The sequence below is a fragment of the Schistocerca gregaria genome, chromosome 8, assembly GCF_023897955.1.
Source record: "Schistocerca gregaria isolate iqSchGreg1 chromosome 8, iqSchGreg1.2, whole genome shotgun sequence".
NCBI lineage: Eukaryota > Metazoa > Arthropoda > Insecta > Orthoptera > Acrididae > Schistocerca > Schistocerca gregaria.
In genome coordinates, this window is record NC_064927.1 from 397,335,629 (window position 1) to 397,353,250 (window position 17,622).

Genomic DNA, 17,622 nt, shown 5'->3' on the forward strand with positions numbered 1-17,622 from the left:
TCAAGATATTTGTATGATTTTAGCCCATTGTGAATAACACAGCCACTGCAATATCCGTTTATGTTTAAGCCTACTGCAATAACAATTTTTTTCTTACTTTCTTTTAAAATATTTCTAAGAGACACTGGAATTTAGCTAAGAACACTTTTGTTACAGTGCAGACAGGAATTCTGTAGACTGATATAACCACTCTATTGTGTGTGTGTGTGTGTGTGTGTGTGTGTGTGTGTGTGTGTGTGTGTGTGTGAAATGTTATGGGACGCCGCTCAGTCCATGGCTGCAGCGCCTTAAACTGCTTAGTTAATCCTGCGTGGCACCACTCTATTCAGAGCACATAACTCTACAAAGCAACGCTGAAACACAACATTTTCATTTAAATAATTAAAATTTTCTCTTACTTCATAACATATTGCAGACTCTACAAGACTGCAGATTAGGGTATTTTCTGTTTTTAAGTCTCTGATATTCCACTGCATCACTAGAGCATTTTTGTTGTTTACAGTTATTTGATAGGTGTCCTTTCTTTGATATTTTTTTTTTTATTTTTGGTTTGTATCTTTGATCTGTCACTCCCAGTTTCCCTTGATTTTAGGATTTTTACTTGTTGATAAACATTTTACTGAAGTTCATAGAGCCTAACCTCTTAAAATGTAAGCCATCTTTTCCCAAACATTTATCATTCAGAAACATATTTGGGTTGATAAATATTGCCCCAAGCCTGTTACACTCTTCCCTAATGCCACAATTTATTCTGTTGAGATAAGTGACATGTACCAATCTTCTGTGGAAAATACTTCTACCAGCCTGTAGGCCATGTGCATGAATTTTGCCAATTTAATCAGATTTCGTGTTTCACTGACGATTTATACTTCACTGTTGCTGTGGTTTACATTACAGAAGAATGGAATAAAAGAATTGTAAGTACCTACTTGTCGGCTTCTGACTGTACTTCGTCATGTATCTATTCATTCATCCCTTCATTGTCATTTATGAATGCACCTACAAAATACCTTGCATTACAGTTGTGCTTGTTAAACAGACTGAGTGTGCCAGAACAGAGAACTCCACTCCGAACTCTATGCATGAATAGTGTCTGTATGGATATTGTTGTTGTTAATTGTACTGTGGTTGTGTAAATGCTAATTCATTTGAAAATGGTTTTCATCACTAGCCACAAACAGTATTGGGAAGTGAATATACAGGGAAGTGAGTGTAAGAAAACCAAGGTATATGAAAAGGGCTTCACAAGCAGTGTGGTTATCTACTGTACACACTATTCTTATTACTCAGTTTTCTAGTGTGAATACTTAGTTTACTTCAACTATTTTTCTCCAGAAGATAATTTCGTAGCGCAATGGGGCATGAAATTATGCAAAATATGGCAGTATTTTGTCATTAGACCTTCTCAATGAGTCGTACTTCTAACTACAAAATATGCTACTAATGTCAGCAGAGTTTCTTGATCAGCTTATTACTGTTTTGACTGTACTTCATTATGTTATCAATCTGAGCATAAAGGGATTTTACACGTTGGATCTGGTTGACTGCATGATTAAGAATCGTTATTTTGGTGCAGGACAACATTATCTGTGTCAAGTTCATTATAAAAGTTTTTGTAAAAGAGATAAGTTAATGAACGCACAAATGGAAAAGAATTGTTTCTTTACCCTTTGGAACTAATGGATTGTTTCTTACCACTCCCATTACAGATTATTTTCATACTATGGCCACCATTAGCACTCAAAACAATAATTTGATGGTCACTGTTTTTTATCATCGTGTCCTAGACAGAAGCTAGTATGCGTAAGCAATTAATAAATAAGTATGTATTTTCTGTAATTATTATTAAGCTTTTTATGCTGTGTGATATTCATTCTGCCAGTCATTAATTCACACTGTTTTATTCCCATCTGAGTCTCTCAGTAAGTTTCTTTTCATAGCTGTTCTGCACTCATGCTAGGAGATCACTTTATGATTTTAAAACAGACCATTTCTACAAAGATGATTCGGTAGGAATTTATAAATAAATCTCATTAGCATCAGTTAAAGAAATTAGTTGCCTTTTATTTTTGTAATTATAGAGTATGAGTGAACTGCTCTTTGCCTGTAAGTGCATCATGTGTAGAGTGGCATTTTTCACTCCTGTGACAGTGACTGTAACAGCACAACATCATAATGTGCTATAAAATTCATAGCAGTATTGTTCTTAAATATGGATTTAATTTTATGAAACATCAGACCATCTTCTTTTTATTTGTCTAATTTTGTTTACAGAACAACTATTAATTATAACCCCTTCCATCATACACTTAAGTGCCTCTGAAGGTAAAAGCACAATAACTTAGAACTTCTGTTCCTTCATGTTGTATCTAAATGGGGACTTTCTTTGGGAAGGGTCACATGACTCTCATAAGTAGTAAAATTATTTACCTGTATGTACAATGCAACATAACACAATACTATAGAGAGAGATGTAGGACTCGTGTGTTTAATCACTTTATTTCCCCTCCCTTAGTCCCATTGCTTCAGTTAGACACACTCTGTGCTGTTATACATCTGTTTACTGAAACCAGCTGTTGGATTGCATGCTAATACATAGGAACTAAATTTGTAACACTGGGACATTCAGTTGCCACACAGGGTGGCCGCGTGGTTAGAGGCACCATGTCACTGACTGTGCGGCCCCTCCCGCCAGAGGTTCGAATCATCCCTCGTGGTTGTATGTGTTGTTCTTAGCATAGGTTAGTTAATTAGTGTGTTAGCCTAAGGACTGATGACCTCTGCAGTTTGATCCCCCCCCCCCCCCCCAAACACACACATTTTGATATTCAGTTAGTGAACATATGAGCACGTTTTTTGTGTCACTACCCAAGAAGCACTTTTTGAAGCCGTTGCTTCTACATTTACATGGATACTCTGCAAATCACATTCAAGTGCCTGGATGATTTATCTAACCACCTGAGATTTTTGAGTAAAGTCAGTTGCCAAAACTAATGCTAAAGACGAGAAGCTCTGAAATACATTAAAATTGTGCAAAGCACTGTTGCTGCTGTAGCTCTTAAGTGATCATTCACCCATAGCAGCCTGTCCACTACTCAAACCCGTCTCTATACTGTTTTCACAATTTTATAAATATACTACATCAGCAGTTTTGCCAAGTTAAAAGCTCGTATTAGGTCATATTTTTATAAATAATATTTACCGTTAAATCAGAATTAAACAGTGTCATTGTAACCAACATTTTTTTATAATATCACAGTTGCAATGTTGTGCAGCAATGTTATACACGTAGTCCATTTCCTGTAGAACCGACCAGGTGCGTGAAGCGATGCCCTTGGTGGCATCTGCACCCACTGTCCATTATGATGTCGGTCCACCTTACAAGAGAATGCGGCTCGGAGAGGCTAAGCCGGACGTGCAGCAACCTCTGCGTATTGACACGAGGGTAAGTCACAGAAAGCCTTACTTATATATTGTCCCTTTAAGTGAGCTTAAGAAACTCCATATACTCCCAAGTAATTATTCTGCAGAAAATTATATTGTGGTTGAAGTGTATGTAAAATTTCATAAATAGCATAAGTGTTTTGAATTACACATTCTGTGTGTCCACATTTAGCTTCTAGCAGAAACATAAATTACAATTAGGATTACTTGAAAAATATACTGGAATGGGACATCGTGCAGGCTCATGGTGTATTCTCTGCAATAACTTGTGTGGTAAAGGTTTTCAATGTGAATAGGCATTGTTTACAATGATAAAGGAGGAAGTGAATCTGTAAACCATTAGGTCGTAGCAAAATAGCGTGAAAACAAACATTTTGTTGAATTGGTTTAGAGAAATGTAGAGAAATATGACAAAAAATGAAGTAAACTTACAATTTGCAATAAATAAGAGCATCTATGTGAATCAAAATGAGATCATAATCATTTGTGTTGGATAGGTGTTATAATAATGAGGAGTGCAAGATACCACCCACTTTCTCCCAGTCCCCATCTTCACTTAATTTTTACAGTGTCAGCTTTATAATTTTTCTCTAGTTTTTCAGTGTAGTGTTGTATTTTACACGAAGTATACTATGTGATGTTGATAGGCTAAATTAACAATTCAATTTCTTGGAAACCTGCTATGAGTCCAGGCCTTGTCATTTCATCTAGCTGTAGTACAGCCTCGTTACTCTAATACTGTTGATTATGGAAAGGTATGGGCAAGGAAAATAAATTTTTGTATTAGTTAATTAAATAATGCAAAAAATCCACATATTTTATTGTTGAATAGCCCTTGTTCATGTCCAGCAAACCAGTATTTTGAACCAGTAAATAAAATTTTGCATGCTATAGTTAAAGATTAAAATTTTTAACTTGTCTCCAATAACACTGGTGTTGAAGAGATGTTAAACTGACGTCCTTTTCAAAATTTTTCATTGATTTCAGTTTCATAGAAAAGTCCACGCACTAGCACGTGTGTGTGTGTGTGTGTGTGTGTGTGTGTGTGTGTGTGTGTGTGTGTGTGTGCGTGTGCGTGCACACACACACACACACACACACACACACACACACACACACACACATTTTATATCATTCATTCAGTTGTAGCTAGTAAGGAGGAGGATATGTCTTCATCTTATCAAGATGGATGTGTGAGGCTTAGCAGTGTGTTGTTTACCACATTAGATCTCCACAAAGCTGCAGTATGTTGCCTTGTCTTTATGTTTTGTTACATAATCTACATTGAGAAAGATCATGTAATAAATGTATCCCAACTCTTTTCAATGGTCAGTGGTCAATTACATATAGTTTTGCAGGTTTGTACATTGGTATAAGTGGGTTCTGCTTGCAAAAAATATTGTGAGTGAAGTTAATAGTAAAGAAGTTGTGAATTAAAATGTCATGCCTCATACTGAAGTTTTACTGTGTCAGTGAAAATGTAGTAAGCAATAAACATTTTCTTTTTGTTGATTTGTGTGTGGAGAGAGATGTATATCTGTTGAGAAAAAAGTTTGAAAAGATTTGAAAGTGTATGTAAAGTTAGGTGGAAGTCATTAAGTGCTCTCATTCTTAAATACTGGATGAATGTAGTCTGGCTAATTTGTGTGCTGTGACTTAAGTCTTTCTTAAGGCATATACACAGTTCCCAACTTTAATACTTGATGTAAGGTGTTAAACCTGTAGGGCAAGATTATGCCTCTTAATGGTTAGATTATGACAGCTCTTTAAATTTGGTCAGTAATTATATGGAATGTTGAAAATTAAAATTTTGTTTCCCCTGAAGACTGTTAGGTAGGCAACATGCAACTGGGGATCCAGGTGGCTCTTTTTATTCTTTAAGTGGTGTAATATAGATTGTATCTAAGAAGGGCTGCTGTCAAAGACCTTTCTAAGCAAAATATGTGTTCTTGTGGAGTTGCAGCTTATCATAATAGCTATAAACAAACCATGAATTCAATTAACATGGGTTTTCATCATCTTTATGTTTGTACTGTGATCTAGATATTTTGTTGTGGGAAGAGGGGAGGGGGGCTGTTGCCTTTTTTTTTCATATGATTGTTTCTTTATTAACAGAGGTGTTTTTTTTATGTCATGGTGGAATAATGGGGAAATTAAATTAAGCTATATGATAAACAACCATCTGCGTTACAGCTACTATAATCCTCCACTCCAAGAACAATTTTAATGATTGACTTTAGTAGTGTGATTTGCTTCATTGTTGTTGTTGTTGTGGTGGTGGTGGTGGTCTTCAGTCCTGAGACTGGTTTGATGCAGCTCTCCATGCTACTCTATCCTGTGCAAGCTCCTTCATCTCCCAGTACCTACTGGAGCCTACATGCTTCTGAATTTGCTTAGTGTATTTATCTCTTGGTCTCCCTCTATGATTTTTACCCTCCACACTGCCCTCCAATACTAAATTGGTGATCCCTTGATGTCTCAGAACATGTCAATAGTGTGTCGTTAATTATTTCTGCCTGTCCAGATCTCAGTGACAATTTCTTTGTAATCAAGACAGTAGTCAATTTCTGTCACTAATGTGATTTGATTCAAGTAGAACCCATAAGGGTTTTATTTCTATGCAACTTTTCAGTTTTGTATTAATCTCTAACAAAAGGCAATGGTGCATATTTCACGTCAAAATAATAATTTGAATGTGCCTTATATAAAAACTTGTTTTATATTGGAACACACTTGACGTACCATCGGCAAGCCACACTTTTGACATGCACGTTGTGTTGATGTGCTTTCCTGTGGCTGTTTTAGGATTGCTAACAATAGCGTCTGCATATACTGTATTGTACGTACAATCTCTGAAGTCACTGTCTATCCACAGCAGTGATATGTGTTATCTCATGGTGATCCTCATGGTATTGTCAGTGTGAAAGCCTTAGTATTATGTGCTTTTCTCTGTTATGCACATGGTGCCATTGCTTTGTGTTAAACTTATTGTCAGTGTGGATGCTTTGCATAATTTTACTACTGCATATTCCATCCTTTTTAAAGAAATCACAGTTTGTAACAGAACTTTCACATTTTAGTGGTTCGTAATGTTTTTACCCTCGAAAGAAGGGTATTTTTTTTGTATAAAGATATTCGGAACAAAGGCCTCGACAAAGATACTGTCAGTGGAGATTTTACAATGCCGTGAGGCCCATGTGATTTCTACGCAAATGTTGGAATCTTTAGAAGCTCAAACAGTCGTTCGAGTTCTCCGCACGCGATTGCTTCCGGCATTTGCTTTAAATGGTTATCGGGAAAGCTTCGATCGGCAGCCCTTTCGCCAGCGGGTGGTCTTCCCTTCATCACGGGCAGCAGACGAGCGAGCGGCGTCTGCGCCACGGGCACTAACGACGTTGTGGCGGTCGTGAACTCCGCTTTGCCCGTTCGACGAAGGCACGCAAGTGGGACACACACTCACAGAGCCAGGCAGGCCTGTCCGTTGAGTTTGCGGCCAAGTAGTAGGAGTGGGAGGGGACGCCCGAAGGTCAGTGACTCCCCTCTCCTCCCCACCCTCCCCGACTTCCCACGGAGATATGGCAACCGCGCGCAACGCTAGCCCCGCTCTCTCTCTCTCTCTCTCTCTCTCTCTCTGGCATGGCTGGAAAAGTTCTTCGTCAAAGCAGAGCTTGTTTCCTTGAACACTTTGCACGTTTTCGTCACCCGGCAATGCGTAGGCAGCATTTCAACTTGCGACAGTTTTGTCATATTTGTAATATTCTACTACAGTCACAAGAAAAACCCGTCTGTTGTTTGCGTTTGCGCAGTGATAACAGCGAAGGAAATGTTCGAATTTGTAAACCAGTGTTTACGATTTCGATCGCAGTTGAGCCTTACAGGTTTCAGTCTCCGTGCGCATCTGCCTTGGATGTATGGCTGTAACATCGTCCTTGAACCGTTGCGTTGTTAATAACATTTGTAACTGAGAATTACTTATCACAGATAAGATTAAACGTGAGGTAAGCGTAAATGACAACCATTCCTAGTGGAATGTGAACGAAGAAAACATTGGAAGTCGTTTGAGGCAGCCGCTAGAAGTTGAATTGCGTCTGCTTTGTAATACTTCCGAAGGTGCTCATCACACTAGATCGCGTGTTAAAAGAAAATGAAACTTCACTGCTCAATTTCAAAAGCACGAGCGTCAAAAACCTCGTTTTTCACAACACACAAACTAGTTACCGTGAGAGTAGACCTAAAGCCGATGTTTCGACCGACTTTGCAGAGATTCTCTTCTGCGCGACTAAATTAAGTCTGTCAGAACGTCGGTTTTATAGTTAGTTTCAGTGTTTCATAATGACGCAACCTACCCTAAAAGATTTTATTGAATTACTCAGTAAGAAAGCTGCCATAGAGGGTTCTGCAGTCTAGTCGTTCTCTTATTTATTTGCTGAGTAACGCCCGTGTTGCATAAGGGATATGGCGTTAACGAACAACTAGACGACGAAAATGGTATATCAAGGGATTGTTCAATAACATTTTTCCACGCAAGCGACGTAGACATACCTCCCCCCCCCCCCCCCCCTTTCCTCCCACCGTCCCCCTTCGAGACATTAGTTGCCTTTCGTCTGGCTCTTGGCAGGATCCCGAAAAAGATATCTATTCTAGTGGTCGTGTAAGTAGGGCGATAGTTTTGTTTCAGAAATTACTACACAGACATTTCACTGTAGAAGAAATGAATTTCTGAAACTTATTCTGATAAAAAATTTCATTCCCATTTAGGACAATTTCTAGGACCTTTAAAGGATTTTAATGTCTCTAGAAAGAACTACACCTGTTTTATTTTTCTAGCCTCAATAGAAATGTGTATCAAACAGAGTCAAAGAAAGGAAAATACAAATTTTGGTTTTATTTTTATTTTAATAATCGGAACAATTTAATTCTATTGTTTACAAATTATTTCACTTTGTATCAGAAAATGTGAAATATCTCTTTTTATTATAACATTCTAAACATAAGACATCGTTTAAATGCACTAGTTGTATGTTAAATGCTAAGAAAATTCAAGAGTACATAGGCAAATTTTAGAAAATTTTCTATGAAAGTAATTGAAAATTGATAAAAATAGTCAAATTGTTATGTATTTTAATTCAAAGGAAATTTGTGTGTGATATGAAAGAAAAATATTCTGTTAATGAAGTCTTGATTAATTTCTACTGTGGCTTGGTATACATATTGTCAGTTTTTTTCCTTGGATAAAAACATGAGATCAACATTTTTCTAACCTTTAACTTAGCAGTCTCTTGGAAAATAGAAATTAAATCTATTGAGTTAGACTTATTTGCTTTCAGTGGCTGAAATTGACAGTCCAAACAGTCATTCCTGAGTTTTGGAAAACTCTGTTTACCACATATAACTTACTGAAGTGGTATTGATTTTCTTCTTATGGTTGATCATGAGTGAAATTTGAGCACAATTAAATGGAAACGTAGTGGATAGATTGACATTTACACTATCTATGACAACATTTGATGCTAAAGTTACTGGTGGCTCGTAGATACACATTTGCAATTATCCTGCATACGGCTCGTTTGTGGACCCATGTTAACACGGATGTTTTTGCTTCAGTTATCATATACTTACACCCTGTCAGTTTGTGCCATTAATTATGATGCATCTTGTATTCTTATTGTGCACTTGGTCACCCCTCTCCCTTTGGCAACTGAAGTTCTCGCTTCAGACTTAAAAACCAGCTCTAGGTATACCTACCTAGTAGGCATGTAGGGTTATAGAGAGGTCTACATGAAAGTTGACCAGCCTGTGACAGGTAAACATAAATTTTTAATTATTGTTGTTGTGGTGGTGGTTGTCTGCACTATGAAGACTGGCGTAATGCAGTTCTCCACCCTTGTCTGTACTGTGCAAGTCTCTTAATCTCTGAATACTTCAGTCTGCATCCACTTTAACCTGCTTGCTGTGTTCATCACCTGGTTTTGCGTACAACTTTTATCCCCCACACTTCCAGATTGACATTTCCTTGATGCCTCAGGATATGCCCTATCCACAGAGCAGGGGAGATTTTCTTTCCTTTTCATCCCGTCCGGTAAATCTACCCTGATCTGGGGCTCTGGGTGACTTTTCTTAACTGTATCCCTTTCCCTAAACCTCTCCAGTCCTTTTCCTTCAACCCTCTTCCTTCCCCTTCAACTGCTCTGCAGGAGGAGGAGCCACTGGCTCTGAAAGCTTGTAAAAGATAAATCCTTCTTTGTGTGTGTTCTCCTGCTGTTGTTTGGTGACTAGGTTTTTTTTGTCTATCCATTTACATTATATTATCAGCAATTGGATATTTTTGTTGTCTCGTTAAACTGACGGTTTGTTAGTATTCATTCCTGTCAGCACCTACCTTCTTTGGAATTGGAATACCACATTCTTGAAGTGTGATGATATTTCATCTGTTGATGTATCTTGCACACCAGATAGAATGGTTTTATAAGGATGGCTCTCCAAAGGATACCAACAATTCCCATGGAAAATTTATGTACTCCAGAGGGCTTGTTTTCACTTAGGTCTTTCAGTGCCATCAAATTCTTCTTGCAGTTTCGTGTGTCCCATTTCATGTTGTCCTACTTCATGTTCTCTTTTTATAATATAGCCATCAGGTTCATTTCTCTTGTAGGGCTGCTCTATATATTCCTTCCATCCTTCAACTTTCCCTTTTTTATTTATTACTGGCTTTCCATCTGAGCTCTTGATATTCATACAGGCCCTTCCCTTTGCTCCAAAAGTCTTTCTAATTTTTCTATAGGTGGCACCTATTTTCTTTCTCCCTAGTTATGTGTGCCTCTACAGCCTTGCATTTGTCCTTATCTATTTCTGCTTAGCCATTTTGCACTTTGTCAGTTTGTTTTGTTTAGATGTCTCTATTCCTTATTCTCTGCTTCTTTTACTGTAGTTTTATATTTTGTCCCTTTATCAGCTAAATTTAATACCTCCTGTGTTATTGAATAATTTCTGCTAGCCTTATCTTTCTTACCAATTTGATCCTCAGCTGCCTTTATTATGTCACATCAAAGCCACCCATTAACAATCTGTTGTACGCCTTTCCTTGTTGCTGTTAATCGTTATCTAATGCTCCTTCTGAAACTCTTACCAACCTCTGCCCCTTTCAATTTATCGAAGTCCATATTCTTAATTTCCTACCTTTTTGCAATTTCTTTAGTTTTAATCTGCAGAGCAATAAATTATGGTAGGAGCCCTCATCTGCTCTCGGAAATATCTTAAAGTTTAATATCTGGCCCCCAAATCTTTGTCTTATCATTATAAATATCATCATATTTTCAATGTCTCCAGGTCTATTACATTTATACAACCTTATCACACAATTCTTAAATCAAATGTTAGCAGTGATCACATTACGCTCTGTCTAAATTTCTACCGGGGGATTCATCTTTCATTCCTTTCCTACAGCCAATATTCACCTATTATTTTTACTTCTGTGTCTTATGCTACTATTGAATTGCAGTCCCCCATTACAATTAAATTTTCATATCCCTTAACTATCCAAATAAATTCTTTTATGTCATTGTATGTTCTTTCAATGCGGAGTTAGCATATCAACTTGTACTACTGTTGTGGATTTTGGCTTTGTGTCTGTTTTGGCTTTCATAGTGTGTAACTTTCCTACATTCCTGTTTTCTTATTCATTATTAGACGTACTCTCGCGTCATCCATATTTGATTTTGTACTTGTAACTCTATGCTCACCTGAGGAAGAGTCTGGTTCTTCCTGCTGCCACACTCCACTAATTCCCACTATATCTAAATTCAACATATCCAGTTCCCTTTTTAAATTTGCTTGCCTACCTACCTCATTGAAGGAGGTAGCTTGCCACACACTGACCCATACACTACCAGTTTTGTTTTTCCTATTGATGACATTCTCCCGAGTAACCTTTGCACAGAGATCCAAAAGGGAAATTATTTTACCTCCAGAATATTTTTGCCAATAGGATGCTGTCATCATTCAACTGTACAGTAGACATGCATGCCTGTGGGATAAATAATGGCTATAGGTCCCCTGCTTTCAGCCATTCACAGTACTAGCATAGCATTGCTGTTTTGGCTGATGTTACGAGGCCCGGCAGCTACTGAAACATCTCTTGTTCCTCTTCAAGAACCATAGGTTAGTCTGGAATCTCATATCCCATATGTATCACTGACACTGCTAAAAGGCAACAGATTTTTTTGTTTATTCTTCAGGCAAGTGTCTGCAGTCCTGATACATACTGAAATCCCCATGTCACATTACCATATCATGCTGCCATAGTAGCCAAAATGAAATGAGACAGCCCATTGATACAGGAAATAATGACATTTCTTTCATATTATATACAGGTGCCATTGATTGGGAGTGCTTTGTTTTTAAAAATACATTATGGTCAAAACAACTATTGATAAAGTGCAGTGCTGTGTGGTAATTCATTTTTGACAACAGCGAAAATGTTACAGCTGTGTGAGACCAAACCAGGTGACTTCTTTAGCTATCCGCATTGGCCATAATACATTTCCACAGCTGTCAAAAACAAATTTTGACATTCCACTCCACATTATCAATGGGTTGCAACATTTTGTTTTGGCTCCTAGAGCGGCGTGCTACACTGTAGAACCCTGTTGGAGCTTGGCCCATTGAGTGGCCCACACGTGGTTGCACTGTGCGAGAGCAATATACAGATAAAAAAAATTTATTCGTTATTCATCAATAACAGATAAAAGTATTTAATTGAAACTTTATCCTTTTACATGAATGAAAAAATTATTAATTGTCTGTTAATAAAAAAATGTTATAATAGATAAATTCGAGATACAGTGAGATTAATGCTCCAATTCCCTGTCATTTATTAAACAATGTACTTTTTGTTGCTTGAATCAAATCAGTTTTCAGAACTACTCTTCTTTTTAAACATCTTGTCAGAAAGTTTATCAGATTTTCAAAGATGTGCCAGTGTGACAAAATAAAGAAAATATGTTCTACACATGCTACGAAAATATTGTTGTGTTATATCTCCTGAAGTCATCTTTATTTCAGGATAATAATATAAGACTTTCAAATCACAATCTTCTTCAGCAAAAATTGAGAATTAAAACCCTTTTTATGTCAAAACATAATTTGAAACTCATGACCCGATTCACAAGCTAGTGACATTTTGGTGCATTTCAAGATGGCAGACAACAAACAAACAGACGTAAATTTATTTTTTCGCAGTGTTAATTAAAATTTCATGACTACTTCTCCTACAGGCTAAGTGTAACACCCAGACACCCCTAAGTGATCTTTCTTTGTGCAATATGAGCACATTGCTAGCAGATGTTTTCACCTATTTCATCGTTTTTATGTTCTATAAATGTGGTGAAAGTGTTAAATGCTACAGTATTGTGACGAAAATGATGGACGGCCAGACAGCAAGAACATTGTGGTCAGTTTGAGGTCAATAAAAGACAGGATCTCGGCATGAAACTGAGATGGAGATAAATAATTAGATAAAGGGAGTATGCGAGAGCAAATTATCGTCTCACGTGTGTTGGAAAGGGTAACCACCATGTCTGTCCTTCCAACTGCTGCACAAAGTAAAGGACCAATGTGTTAGCAAAGGGTAGGATATTCTTCCTAATATCAAAAATAGGCGAAGGCCAGCTGGGCCAGAAGCAGCCAACCCACGGGAAATTCACGTGGAAGCATATAGCACGTGCACAGAGGTATGGGAGTCAGATTATTACTAAGTGACTTCAGGTAACTACACTTCTGTTTGCCGCCTTTATAACAAGTTGAAATAGTGGAGTTTTTCAGCGAAAGTCTTGGCTATATACTAATGATGCACGAGCAGGTAGGTTTGCATTTCACCCGTGGGCAGCATAAAATCGTGTCCAGTGGGACAGTGTCATACAAGCAGCAAACTTTTGAAGAACACTTCCTTTACTTCTCGATATGACTGGTGTTTACAGAGCGGGTATTTTAGTATTGCTGTTACTATTGAGTTTTGTTTTGTACTCTTCTTTTGATCATCTTTGGTTGTGTCGTGCTACAAGCTTTGGGAACTCGCATCTTTTTATGTAGATCCAATGCAACCTTTAAGATATAATGTTTCATCACCATTGCATACTTTTGTCATAATTATTTACTTAAATATTGATACAGTTTACGACCAATATTGGTGCGGGATTCCAGAAATTTACGGTTCAAAAGAAGGAAAATTATTTTATAATTTTTATCAGAAAATGACCTTTGTTTCCAAGAATAAGAATCTGATAGCATGTAAATAATTCCATAGTTCGTTGACTAGATTTGGCATTGGTCATTTACAATTTGATTTCGTAGTAAATGATGTAGCCCTACATGTGGTGGAGAGAAAACGAGGAATTGTACAGAATAGCAGTAGGGCATATCGTACACACAGCTACGCCAAATTTTTGAGAAGTTTAGGAGTAGTAGAAGGACGCTGACAGATTGAAGCTGTCAAAGATGGCTGGATAGCTCAGTGGGTAAGAGCATTGCCCATGAAAGGCAAGGTTCCGGGTTCGAGTCCCGGTCCGGCATACAGTTCTAATCTGTCGGAAAGTTTTACGACAGCTCTCCTCATATTTTAAGTTGTGCCATAAGAAATGCAAAGACAACTTACCAAGAAATGCAGGGATAACTTACCAAGTGTCCAGTAAAGGTATACTTACATGAGCCATAAAATTTGCACGATTCCCGTCAATATATTCTAACAACGTTGTCTGGCAACATTGTGGCCACTGCAAATTAGTGAAAGTGAGTATGTTGTGCTGCTTTCACAATGAATGATTAGAAAGAATAAGAGAAATCGCTCTTAGTGGGTCGTTCTTTTTATGTAAGCAAATTTGTTCGAGAAAATTTAACAAGTGAACTTATGCTGGAACCACAAGTACCTGTTGCAGAATTTTAATAGAACGTCGAAACACAATGTCGAATGTCCCCTATAACCAATTGGTTCTAGAATTGCTAAAACCAATACAGATATGAGAGATTGTTTACCAGTTACAACCCAATTGGCGATCATGAGGGTGTTGTTTTTTTTTTATGAAGCGTGATTCCGAGCTCATCGGCGTAAGCTTGCCAACTGTTTTTCAGACTGAGATTTTTTATACATTATTTTTGACATCCTTAAGAAGGGTCGCAGTTCTCTCGATTGTTTTCTTCTCCGTCGCTATACACAACAAGAAGCATCTGCTAAAAAATGCCTAACCGAAACAATATTTCATTCAGACACGTGACTGCAGCGTTGTCGGCGAGAGAAGTAGGAAACAGGTGGGAGCGAGAGGAAAGCATTCACAGACAACGGCAGAGGTAGATATTGCACTGCGGTACCCATGAAGGTGTTAAAAAAATGGGGGGGGGGGGGGGAGGTTAGGTTTACCGCATTCGTACTACCCGCCATAGTTCAACGCGGTGTCACTTCCGTGGCGTCACTCTTGTGTCGTATTACTAGAGCAATTACGCATTCAAGAATAGAAAAACGTTCGAAATTGCTTTCGTGGCACAATGTTATTCTTGGAGGATCTATAAATTCTAGTATTTAAAACAGTTGCGCGCACCGACAGAAGTAATGAACAAGAAGCACTCGTAAACAATAGTCTGCTAAAGTTTTGGGCTACTTAAAATGCCGGCAGGCCCCTCCCACTTCGGCTTCAAAACAACGCACAGCGTGTCTTTACTGCCACCTCCCTTCCTTTCGTACCTCCATGGCAGCGCCAGTTATTCTACACCCTTGGTGGACGACACTTCCAACCTCTCGGCAGTAGGTCGACAAGTACGTGCAACATCAGCAATATTGCCCATCCGTACCTCTAAAGTGTTGTCTATTGCAGCCACATTGCAGCAGTGTTGACAGCAACGCTATTGAAGCAAGGTAAGACCAAAAAATATGCTCCATCTAAACGCACCATAAGATAGAAAAGTGAACTTAGCGAGACAATGAAAATGGAGGAAAAAAAAAAATTGAGGCGCGTACCAACGAACAAGATTTCGTCGATAGTAACTTAAAAGTGATTAAGGAACGAATAAGAGCTCCACTAGAGTTCTTTCTATAACCATCCTTACTTCCATAAAAACGAGATTAATTCAGCACTATGGTACATGACACAGTGCTGAACGATTGCTAATATAGCAATTAACTAGATTTTCTCACACTTGCGTTTTTACTGTATCTTGTATTTATTTTTTTTTTTTTAGTAATTTTCCCGTCCGTGACAGACGACCTGTTTCTTGACACTAAACATGGATCTGCGCACATGTATCTTAAAGTCTTTTCTATGCGGTATAGCTGTGTTTGATATGAATACCAGCGCTGGAGGCGTGGCTAATGTGTGGAAACGACCCGGCCATTACCGTAGTATAAGGCTGCTGGAGCACACAAAAAGCGCGTTCTACTCACTTAACTGTAACTCTCCATTGTTTCCAGGCGAAAACCTAAGCTCAAGTAGATGCAGAAACAATGTTGTAATACTCTCCCAAATCAGTTGTCACTCTTTCTCATTTTTAAACATTTTCAGCAAATATTCGTTTTGCCATAAAGGACGCAGTTGCCTGTTCGAAATCATGATCACGAGAAGAATGTTAAAGAAATATGATCTTATAGGCCTACAGAGTGGAAATAATGAGACTTCTTATCGCGCACCATTCATTAATGGCACGGGAAGAGGTAAAAATGATATTGCTGTAGTGTGTACTCTTCGCCACACACGGTACAGTGGCTTTCGGGGTATATTATGTAGATATAAATCTTTTCAGAGTTTACGTACAGCATTTTGTTGTAACCATGGGTAGTCCAAATTGCTATACTGGCAAATAGATAAAACCGATTGTTTCAGATCACCAAAGGAGCGACCCAGCTCTTGGGCCATATCAGTTTGGAAACTGGTGATACACTTGCAGCAGGAAGTCACCTCTTGTTTTAACAATGGGGTAATTTACAGCTTACGTACTGTTTTAGGCTCGATGTGTACTGATTGAGTTTTCATAAAGTGCCGGGCCGACTGATGTGCAAATGTGACAGCTTCTTGTAAAGCCGAGAATCTCCGGCAAGGTCTCTATGGACGGACTATTTACCTGTCAGGAAGGTATATTTTGTATATCATTATAGGACCAACGTATCGGTGCTACGGGAATAACTAAAACCGGGTTTCCGCTATTCAAAGTACTTGCAAAGAGGACGTACTGCAGATCTCCTAGAGGAGTACCCCGATGCCATTGATTCAATGATACGTAACAGCTCGGAATCATTTTTACACATCGCAAAATGTGTAAGTTAAAAAAATAATAATTTAGCCAGTATTGTTGACTTGTGTATAGTTTAACAATTCAGTTAATGCAGTTAATGCAGTTTAGGACTATCAAAGTATTTTTGTAACCGTCGCCGGACAATAGTGTTTTTTTGGACAAAATCTACTAAATTTCATTGATGTTAACGACAAGAAAAGTCAATAAATTAAATGCATTGGCGGTTATTCCCAGTTTATTCAAATATAAACATTTCATGATTTTTCACCCTGCAGTGGAGTGTCTCAATTGGTAGAGCACTTTCGTGCAAAAAGCAAAGATCCACACAACAATTTTAATTTGTTAGGTCGTTTTATATATATTTCATGTTTAAAAGTGTCTAGTTGCTGTTGTTTCTGTCGTGCTGGAGTTATATGACTGACATCAATTCTTGTCCAGTCATTCATTAGTTCGCCTGTCTTTTCTAGTTTAGGGACTTCTTTAAATTCCTCCTTGTCATGTAGAAATGGAGTAGGAGCGAATTTGAATAACGTTTTTCGTTGAGTCACAGATATCAAATTTAGACCTATTCAGCCCCCCCCCCCCCCCCTATGGTAATACCACGAACAGAAAATAGTAGTATTTTACTTTATAATTATTTCTTCGACACGTTCATTTGAGCAGCAGGGTCACACGACTGTATTATTAACAACTGGCGTGCACGGATATTGTGTTTTTAGTAGAAAAATAAACGTAGCGTATCGTCGTCGCCGGATCATAATACCTGCACAGAATCAGTGTGTGCTGATGTACTTGTGAGCACCGTTGGCGCACCGCATAGCTGCGATGTTTGGCCATTCGCTAATTTGTTAGCTTGCCTTGTAAAACCGGCTTTAGTCAACCGTTTCTCCAAGGCTTCCAAGCTATGCG

General features: G+C 38.1%; 1 protein-coding gene and 1 non-coding gene across 3 annotated transcripts in view; both read left to right on the forward strand.

Annotated features, from left to right (window-relative positions):
* The window catches only part of LOC126284927 (nuclear receptor corepressor 1-like), a 355,946-nt gene that overhangs the window by 130,722 nt on the left and 207,602 nt on the right, over positions 1-17,622 (forward strand). For both annotated transcript variants that reach the window (XM_049984190.1, XM_049984191.1), the window contains exon 4: positions 3,307-3,445. In XM_049984190.1, coding sequence (XP_049840147.1) covers positions 3,307-3,445 — 139 coding nt within the window. The remainder of the gene's footprint in view (positions 1-3,306; positions 3,446-17,622) is intronic.
* Positions 13,938-14,013, forward strand: Trnas-uga (transfer RNA serine (anticodon UGA)). Its single transcript has one exon. It is a non-coding gene; the product is annotated as a tRNA-Ser (tRNA).